The sequence below is a fragment of the Sinocyclocheilus rhinocerous genome, unplaced genomic scaffold, assembly GCF_001515625.1.
Source record: "Sinocyclocheilus rhinocerous isolate Xijiao unplaced genomic scaffold, SAMN03320098_v1.1 scaffold1071, whole genome shotgun sequence".
NCBI classification, from domain to species: domain Eukaryota; kingdom Metazoa; phylum Chordata; class Actinopteri; order Cypriniformes; family Cyprinidae; genus Sinocyclocheilus; species Sinocyclocheilus rhinocerous.
In genome coordinates this window covers 86871-97249 of record NW_015638033.1, presented here as the reverse complement: position 1 = coordinate 97249, position 10379 = coordinate 86871, and the positions used below count along the sequence as shown (strand labels likewise).

General features: G+C 39.2%; 2 protein-coding genes across 2 annotated transcripts in view; one reads left to right on the top strand and one right to left on the bottom strand.

Moving 5' to 3' along the window:
* Positions 1-982, bottom strand: part of LOC107749530 (dihydrolipoyllysine-residue succinyltransferase component of 2-oxoglutarate dehydrogenase complex, mitochondrial-like) — a 42033-nt gene extending 41051 nt beyond the window's left edge. The window contains exon 1 of the mRNA XM_016564705.1: positions 831-982. Coding sequence (XP_016420191.1) covers positions 831-980 — 150 coding nt within the window. The 5' untranslated portion in view covers positions 981-982. The remainder of the gene's footprint in view (positions 1-830) is intronic.
* Positions 983-1272: 290 nt separating this feature from the next.
* Positions 1273-10379, top strand: part of LOC107749557 (prospero homeobox protein 1-like) — a 16073-nt gene continuing 6966 nt past the window's right edge. Inside the window, exons 1-2 of the mRNA XM_016564739.1 lie at positions 1273-2689; positions 5919-6026. Coding sequence (XP_016420225.1) covers positions 1334-2689; positions 5919-6026 — 1464 coding nt within the window. The 5' untranslated portion in view covers positions 1273-1333. The remainder of the gene's footprint in view (positions 2690-5918; positions 6027-10379) is intronic.

Below are 10379 nucleotides of genomic sequence, written 5' to 3'. Positions count from 1 at the left end.
GCTAAACACTGAGACAAGAAATAAATACACTTACAAGCTGCTTTTAACTTCTGCTGATTGACTGCTTCTCACAAAGACTATTTCTTTACACTGTTTTGTTTTACACAAATTAAGGCAGATTAATTGCCCTGGCAGATATTATGAATACTGAACTCAAATGATATGTGATAAAATATGTGATAGGAAAAAAAGAGCGCCAAGAGTCGCACAGCTGGGGCGGCGACAGAATACTGCAAATAAAGTTGTACGAAAAGTTGAAATTAAACACACTTATTTTACATATTTAGAAAAAAAAAATGTATGGCTGACATACTTTTAAAGTGACCTACAGTAGTCTAAATTGGGAAGCGGTGATAATTTCAGCTATAGCCAGTAATCTCAATATGACCAAATTAAGGCAGATTAATTGCCCTGGCAGATATTATGAATACTGAATAAAATGACAGTGAAGGTGAAGCACAGAGACAGCAAAGCCTGACAGCACACACAACACAGACACCAGCAGACGCGGTCATTTCTGACTTCATGGTGACTTTCAGGCCTGTTATTACTGTATGGAGTGACAGCTCGGTCACGTGACGCTCCTCAGTTTACCTCACTCATCTACAGTGTGCATTTAAAGCTTGATGAACACACCGTATAGCACAGCAAAAGCGGGTGTGACCGTCATTAATGTGCTGTAAACTCTCTCTCTTTCTCTCTCTCGGTTCTGCTGCGAGTGTCCTGCTGCCCTTGGGCCCGCGGCCTACCGCTCACGCGCGTCATCACGCCGCCGGTTAACGGTCTTTCGGTCAGTCCGAGCGGCGCAGACGGCTCACACACACACGTACCTGTCGCAGGGCGGAGATCGAGCGCTCGAGGCTCCGGGTGAGACAGCGGGAACGGGACAACATGTCGTCGGGATGGACCGAGCTCACTGCAGCTCTCACGGCACAGCACCGGAAACAGCGCCGCCGCGAACCGGAAACAGCGCGGAGCATACCATGATGAATCAGAGAGGGGGGAGTGGAAAGTACCATTGATTTCCCACTCGTCTTACTTCTTTAGGCGTATGCATTTAGCAGACGCTTTTATCCAAAACAATCCAAAAGTGGAAAAATAGCCATTCTTCAAGGTTCCAACAATATTTGTGATATGCAATGTCAGATTTAATCAGTTGTTAATTACATATTGTCACACATATTGTTGGATCCTTGAAGAATGGCTTTTTTCCCCCCACTTAGGGCTTAATGCAGAGTTACCGTAATGCCTAATTCATTTTTTTTACACATCACCAGTTTCCGAGGCTCATTATTGTGTACGGAAAGTCCAGCATCTGCAGCCTGCGAAAACCATGAACCTGAGCCCGCCTGAACACAGCATGCACAAGCCGAGCGACGGCTGCGTGGACGGCAGCAAAGCCGAGCACTTGCTCCCCTGCTACCGCAGAAGCAGATACGACGAGCCTCTGGCGTCCTACCACAGCGGCTCCATCATATCTCACCTCCTGCGGAAAACCATTCACAATAAACTGACCTCGCTGGACAACAGCCTCCTTTACCTGCCCTCCTCAAACGCCAGCGGGCTCGATCCCGAGTCCAACAGCATCGATGATTTTGCTCGAGATGACCAGAGCTGCCTGTCCTTCAAAGACGAGGATCTGTCTGTGAGCGAGCACCTCCAAGCCAAACGCGCCCGGGTGGAGAACATCATACGAGGCATGGCTGCTTCGCCCAACGCCGACGGAGAAGCGGAGAGCGAGTGCGAAGCCGTCCGCTGTAGAAGAGACCTCCTGAAGGAGAACAAACGCAAGCAGAGGCTCCCCCAGCACCAGGAGCCCACTCAGTCCAACGCAAAGACCAGCAAAGACGAAGAGTGCCACAAACTCAAGGAGCAGCTCCAAAGCATGCAGCGTCTCCTGCATCAGCTCCAGGAGAAGATCTCGCACGTGCACGACCAGAATTACTCGGAGAGCGAGGAACGGGAAGATGCGAGGTCAGAGCTCTCGAGTCTGAGGCTGGATGGTGGATACAAAGACCGAGTCAAAGTGGAACCCGGTGGTTTCGGCTCCGACAGGGCGATGAAGAACCTCAAAGAGACTCTCAAGTGCGAGCTGACCAGGACTGTGAGCGAAAGCGTCGATATGGTCTTCAAGAAACTCTCCATGACCTTACTAAATCAGTCGCCGCACAGTCCGGAGTACTCGGAGAACGAGAAGCGAATCCCAGATGATTCCCCTTCGGAGCTGTCAGACGATGAAATCGTCAAAGCCAGGTCTGCGGAGCACTTTGAGAGCCACGGCCCGGAGCACCAGACCGAAGCCTTGTCCCTAGTGGTCCGTAAACCTTCCCTGAGCCAGGCTGTGAAGAGACCTTTCCCGCTCCACCAGACGCCTTTCCAGTTCGGCTACAACGCTCCTCTGCACGACAGCCAGATCCTGGAGCACCTGCTGAAGTACGGCCCTCACTCCACCTTCTCCGCAATGCCTTGCCTGCCGGCGTCTCTGGAGCGGTCCTCGCCGGACTCCATGGAGCATCCGTGGGAAAGCGTGGCCATGAGATCCAAGCTGAGCTCGGGGCATCTGGGTCAGCACCATCGCGTCGGACCTCCTGGACTGGTGTCGGTGGACGCGCTCTGCCTTCCTCACGTCAAGATGGAGTGTGGAGATCTGCAGAGCATGGCTGAGAGGAGCTCCTTCATGTCGCTCAATATATCCTTTGAACGCTTGAAGGGATGTTTCATCCAAAAATGATCATTCTGTCGTCATGTGGTTCCAAACCTGTATGACTTTTTTTTAGTTTAGGGACCAATTTTTACTTTTAACTAGCATGCATATGACTAACAAATTGGCTATTTATTAGTACTTATAAAGCACATATGTGACTCTGGAGCACAAAACCAATGTATTTTTGGTTATTATTTGATATGGGTCAAAATGATCGATTTTTCTTTTATGCCAAAAATCATTAGGATATTAAGTAAAGATCATGTTCCATGAAGATATTTTGTAAATTTCCTACCGTAAATATATCAAAACTTAATTTTTGATTAGTAATATGCATTGCTAAGAACTTCATTTGGACAACTTTAAAGGCGATTTTCTCAATATTTAGATTGTTTTGCACCCTCAGATTCCAGATTTTCAAATAGTTGTATCTCGACCAAATATTATCCTATCATAACAAACCATACATCAATGGAAAGATTATTTATTCAGCTTTCAGATGATAAATAAATCTCAATTTCTAAAAATTGACCCTTATGACTGGTTTTGTGCTCCAGAGTCACATATTAATGCCTTATTCTGCATGTGCATATTTCAGATCCATTAATCTCTACCCCATACCTAAACTTAACAACTACCTTACTGACTATTAATAAGCAGCAAATTAGGAGTTTATTAAGGCAAAATTTATAGTTAATAGTGAGAATTGGTCACTGAACTAAAGTGTGACCTTTTTTTCCTTCTGAGGAACATAGAACATGTTATTATGAGAAATGTCTCAGTATTTTTTGGTCTATACAGTGGAAGTGATATCTTAGAATATTGTAGTAATATCGTAAGAAATATCTTCTTTTTGGTGTCGCTCGGAAGAAAGAACGTAAGTCATATATTAGGGTGAACTGTCCCTTTAATACCAATAAATGTCAAAAATGATTGAGAAAAATTATATCTCTGTCACATGATTTGAAAGTACAAGAGGAAAATTGTATTGCTCAGAAGTTGCTCTTCTATATCTCATAAGAGTTCTTAGTTTTTTGTAGTGTTTTTTCTCAGATATTAATTCTGAAATTCATTAGTAAAAATAAAAAATGGTAACACTACAGGTTAGTTAATGCATTAACTAACATAAACTAACAATGAACAACATATTGTTTAAAGCATTTATAAATGATAAAATAGTGAATACATGACACATTTAATGTTTGTTTGTTCATAGCGCATTAACTAATGTTAAAAAACATACAACGTCTCATTTGAAAACATATTAGTAAATGTTAAAAATGAACATGATTAATAAATGTTGTAGAAGTATTGTTCATTGATAGTTCATGTTAACTCATTTAGTTCACTAATGTTAAGTGTTTCTATAAAAATAGTCAAAAATGACTCAGAGTTGTCATACAGTGTGAGCATGAGAAGTGTTTGAGAAATGTTTCATATTTCAGTCTTTAATAACCTGGCAAGCCGTTTGAAACACTGTCGAGATCCCTTTTCATCAGAAACACAAGGAGAAACTTCTCAAATCAGGAGAAAAGAGAAAACCCAGACTGAGATTTTTCAGGAGTCACAGGAAGGCTCTTTTATCTATGGATTATGTTCTTTGTTTAGCTTCAGCTGCTTTTGAAAAATCCCCCTCTTTGTTTAGTTGACTGTTTTTATTTAATATATAGTAGTTAACATTGAGATATTGCTGAACAAACCACCAGCTCTCGAGCTCGGCGAACAATCGTTGAGTTGAGTGCAGCGGTGAGCAGTTCCACTCACGCAGACTTCAAGGAGAATTTTTGCTTTGATCTCGGTAACCCCAAAGAAAATTGTAGCATCTTCTTTAATCTGGGCTCGGTAATGACTTTAAGTCCAGGAAAAGACAAATAAAAAGGAATACAAGGCTTTGATAAGAATTGTTAGGAACAAAAGCCAATTTTCAAAGGCAGAAAAAGCAACAGTTTCTCTTCTGGAAATTCTCTGATATTTTTTCCCCCCCCGCTCAGACTTGAAAAGGTGCGGAATATGTTTCTGCACTCTCGATGTGATTGGGATGAGAGAGGTCACTTTTGGTTGTTTGTGAACAGCAAGCTCTCAGCCGTCATTATACACCATCATCAATGCTCAGAGTGTCATATACATATGTGACGAAAATATCGCAGCATGCAGAAAGCTTGGCTTTTAAACATCATTAGATTTATATAATATGTGACCCTGGAGCACAAGCCCAGTCTTAAGTGTCAATTTTTCAAAATTGAGATTTATACACCATCTGAATAAATAATCTTTCCACTGATGTATGGTTTGTTAGGAGAGGACAATATTTGGCCGAGATACAACTATTTGAAAATCTGGAATCTGAGGGTGCAAAAAAATCTAAATATTGAGAAAATCATCTTTAAAGTTGTTCAAATGAAGTTCTTAGCAATGCATATTACTAATCAAAAATTAAGTTCTGATATATTTACGGTAGGAGATTTACAAAATATCTTCAAGGAACATGATCTTTACTTAATATCCTAATGATTTTTGGTATAAAAGAAAAATGTATAATTTTGACCCATACAATGTATTGTTGGCTATTGCTACAAATATACCCCAGCGACTTAACACTGCTTTTGTGCTGCAGGGTCACACATGCTTTGGAAATGATTTCAATATTGTGGCTCTTTTTATTTTTTATTAATAGCAGCTTTACGTTTCTGCTTCTTTAAGAAGCAACACGTTTCTTTTGCATAGATGCAATCAATGCAGAGAAGTGACCTCATAAGCTCTGGCTCCTTTTTAAAGAAAGAAACTCATTTTTAAAGTTCTGTTCAAATGTAAAGGGCGTAAGCTGATCCTCTCCATCCTCGCTGAGGAAATTTCATCTCAGTGTTTTGCAGCGAAGCAATTACTGCGAGCAGATATGGAGCAAATGGCTCAGATTGGAGGTCTCTAATTGAAGTCCTTAATCTAATTTGTTGGGCTCTTTTTCTAGTTAGCACATGCTGTCGTGTCTTAATCGACTCTCTGGTCAATACAGAGCTGTTCAGCTGTTCATTCATTTGGATGATGGATTGGACATACTGGTGCTTATTTGTTTGGGGACGTGCTAATGCTGTTTGATTATTAAAAATACACATGAATTGAGCTCTGTAAATTAATCTGTACATGAAGGGTAAGGCGGCTTTGATCACTGACTGTCATGTGTTTATGGTGAGGTTTTTGAGGCCTTAACTCTCCTCACATTCAGGAAGGTCTGACCCCAAACCATCTGAAGAAAGCCAAGCTGATGTTCTTCTACACACGCTACCCCAGCTCGAATCTGCTCAAGAACTTTTTCCCTGATGTCAAGGTATGTCTTGTTTGACCAGATTATGGTTCAGTAACACCTCTGTTAATGTTAATTATTGTGTTTCAGACACATTTATTTTATATACTTTTACAACTCATGTATCTTCATTAATTGGCATCTAATTTTGTGTTAATATTTTGAATCCAAGTGATTTTAGATGATTTTTAATGTGTAACTGTTTAATAGGATAAATATTATAATTGTATTATTTATTTAAATATTTATTATGCTTAATATTAATAATTTTTAAAATATATTATTTTATTATTTTATTTTTTTTTTATTTCTAATAAACAGTTACAATCAGGAGTCAAATCAATGTCTACCTGATTATTTGGATAAATAATATTTGTAAATAATAATAATAAATAATTAAATATGATTAATGTTATTTAAGAATAATAAATAATATTATAATATTTACCCTATTGATAAGTTACGCGTTAATAAGAGTATTGCTTTGGAAATCACTTTGAATTGTAATGGATTTGTTACGTGTGAATTAGAAATATGCATTCTGTTGCTTTGGCAAAAAAACTAAATAGAATATTAACACAAAATTAGACGCTTGAGCAAATATTCCTGAATGTTGGGGTGGCAATTCCTGAATTGCTGGTTTAACTTTGACAAAGTTAAAAGAGGAGTTTCTCAAGTCAGCAAAAGGAGACAAAAGAGGCGGCGGAGAGGAGCACAACCTCCTCTATTCAGCGTTAACCCTTCAGCTCGCCAGCTTTCAGCACACACAATAGCAGAGCGCTGAGCCGCGGATACTGAGGCCCTACAACAACACACGCATCCTGTGAGTGTGTAACCAGTCCTGAGGCACAAGTGTTGTGATGAGTCGACACAACAGCAAAACTCTGGTGCAACTGTGTTAGTTCATGACTCTCCTGTTGAATAGGTAGAGTATGTCTAAGGCCCAGTGTAAGGAAACTGTTCCACTTGTGCTTGGAAAAAAAAAATTTACTTTCAAGTACTACTGCCGTAACCAGCTTAGGCATTGCATCTCTCCAGTATTAGATGATCAACATGTTATTAAATGGCAGATAAATAAATAAATAAATTTATGCATTTAGCAGGCGCTTTTATCCAAAGCGACTTACATTGCATTCAGGCTATACATTTTTTATCAGATTCATGAACTATTATCCAAACATCCTAAATATGCACTTGCTAAGTACCATTAGTTTTTTTATAATTACTAACCCTAAGCCAAAGCCTTAAGCGCCATGCACATTATATATTATATAACATTATGCTATATATTGCTATATAAGGTTTCTGTGTGCTTTGTAATAAATTGCACATAATTGAAGAAACAAAATCTATTTGTTAAATTTTCATTGTTGAAAGTGTTCATTGAGTTAGCCAGCAAATATCACAAAACCACATCATACTGATATTTTGGTGTGAGGAAAATCATTGTGTGGTTGTGAGTGAATTACTGAGCTTGATAAAACCGTGAAATACTAATGAAGCCTGTAAGAGAAACTAACTTCAGTTTGAATCGTGTGGTCAGAAAGATCTGATGATGTTAAATATATATTTCCTTAAATGTAATGTCAGCTAGATCAAGCTATTATTTTTATAGGTGTAAGTGTCACTTGATAATGAATAGGGGTTGAATGCTCAAAAAACAGAAATTGTTTTAAATTGCACAAAGAATTACAAAGAAACAGCAAGTAACACATTAAATTAAACGTGAAATTTTGAAGTAGAAAGACTGGAATAGTATTCTCTTGTAAGACAAATTAGTACTCCAATAATCTTTGTTTTATTTACAACTTTGAAAACGTCTCAGGTTACTTATGTAACCATGGTTCCCGGAGTAGGGAACGAGACACTGCGTCCTCAAGGCCCCCCCTAGAGGACGCAGTTCGAAGTTCCCTTGAAAGGGAACGTCTCAGGTTACTTATGTAACCATGGTTCCCTGAGTAGGGAACAAGACACTGCGTACTCTAGGCCCCCCCTAGAGGACGCCGTTCGAAGTTCCCTTGAAAGGGAACGTTTCAGGTTACTTATGTAACCATGGTTCCCTGAGTAGGGAACGAGACACTGCGTCCTCTAGGGGGGGCCTAGAGGACGCAGTTCGAAGTTCCCTTGAAAGGGAAATGTTTGTTTTAGTGTAGATAAAGCACAGTTTATTTAAGAATGAGGGCAGCACATTATACATTTATTAAGGCTCATTTAAAGATTTGGAAATTCTCTAGAGTACTTTTTGCCCCAGCAACAATGGACGCTTTACAATAGTGGTACAATAATACATAAGCAATGAACAGTCATGGGCAAACACAAAAACATGATGACATTGCTCACACAAAATGCAGGTCCTAGCATTAGAAATGAGCTTGTCTGATAATATTGCTCAGTAAGTTTTTGAAGGCGGTGTTTAATGAAAGCTTGGTTATATCAGTAGTTTTCAGAAATGCTGTGTTGTCTGTTTTAATTTTTCTGGACTTGTTAGTTAATAATTTTATTTTTTTGGTGGTTATTATTGGTAATTAATCTTTTAAAATGTAATCAAATGTAATCAAATCAAAATCTTTTTTTACTTTTTTAGCAAACAAAGTTCTGCAAGTGTTTAATGTTAAAATTAAGCATGGACTCATTTTGCTTAAAAAATGATATTCCTTAAAAAATTAATTATTTATTATTATTATTATTTATTACACTGAATAAAATTGGTGTAGAAAAAAATGTTCACTCCAAAATTGCTAGAAAATTTCACAAGCAATTACAATACAACGAAATGGCAAGTAACACATTAAACATAAATTAAACACAAATTTTTGAAGCATAAAGACTGAAATAGTATTTTCTTGTAAAACAAACTTCAGTAATATTTGTTTTATTTACAACTGTGAAAAATCAAGGTGTACTTTGAGAAGTACATTCTACTGTAACATAGTAATAGCTGTCATAATTTCAAGTTAAACTGAACTTTTATTTTGGCGGGTTGTCTTGAAGAGCTTTGAGTTTCTGTGTGTATCTGATGATAGTTTTCTCAAATGAGATGGTGAAATACTGGTGATGATGAAGTTCATGGGTTCATGTCCTCATGTAGTGAGTGAGGTGCAGACGAGCGTCACATGTGCTTTAGTATGTGTAGCAGAGCAAACTGAGACATGCAGACTTCACATTTACACAGCAGTGTAATATTCAGTAGTCCATATCGCCATCTGATTAAGTGCACAGCCCTACTTTTGATTTATTCATCCATTCATCCAACGACTTTCCACGTTATACTGTAACTTTTATTTTTATCACTGAATTCTGTGATCCCATCTGTGTTTTCTGCATCGTGGAAACCATATTGTCCCTAGTGCACATCAGTGTGGCACAAAAGTATAGTAGGATACAAATCCATGACATTTAAGGAAGCAAATAATACACACATTCACAAATAAGGCAGAGATGTCTCCCGGCAAATCGAGATCACTAGAAAAGACACATGAGGAGGTATCTGGACACTGGGCACTGGGCAAAGGCTGGGATAATCCCAGTGTCTGATTCCATTCCCGTCAGACGAAGTCACTCAGAAGGACGTCTCGCGCTCTGCTGTTTCTCACACTCTGTGTCAAGAAGCGTCTTTGAGCCCTTGGGCAGGTTTTAGCTCTTTTTGCCCCTGTGTTATCGGATGAGCAGTTATAATAACAGGGCTAATGTGAAGACTGCTGTTTGGATAGATGTTATTCTAAGTGCAAGACATCGGCTGGGAAAGACTACAGCTGATTAAACAGACTGTGTTGCTGAGAACAGTTTAGAAAGCAAATGCTTTCCACCATCATTGCCACAATAACAACAATAAAAATCTAATTTTTACATTTTCTGAAAGAAACGAATAGCATCACGATTCTAGGTTGTTGTTGGTGGTTGCCAGGGTGTTGCTAAGGTGTTCTGGGTGGTTGCTAGGTGTTTCAGTGTCATGCAAACAGAGTCTCTGTGATCTTCAGGTCTCGACATGTGTGCCTGTGGGATTTTTTCACCTGATTTATTATAAATCCAGAAATGTCAGAGCTAGAGCTGCAGCATTGACACAGATTTCACAAATCAATTTGATTGCGATTCACAAGCTCTTGATTCAGTTAGATTCCGGTCTCAATTCAAATGGATTGGGAATCGAAAATCGATTCCAATTCCAGAATCGGATACTTAAAGGAACACTCCACTATTTTTGAAAATAGGCTCATTTTCCAACTTCCCCTAGAGTTAAACAGTTTAGTTTTACCGTTTTTGAATCCATTCAGCCGATCTCCGGGTCTGGCGGTAGCACTTTTAGCTGTAGCTTAGCATAGATCAAAAATGACCAAAGAGTTGTGCAAGAGTGCAGCAGGCGCAATGATATTACGCAGC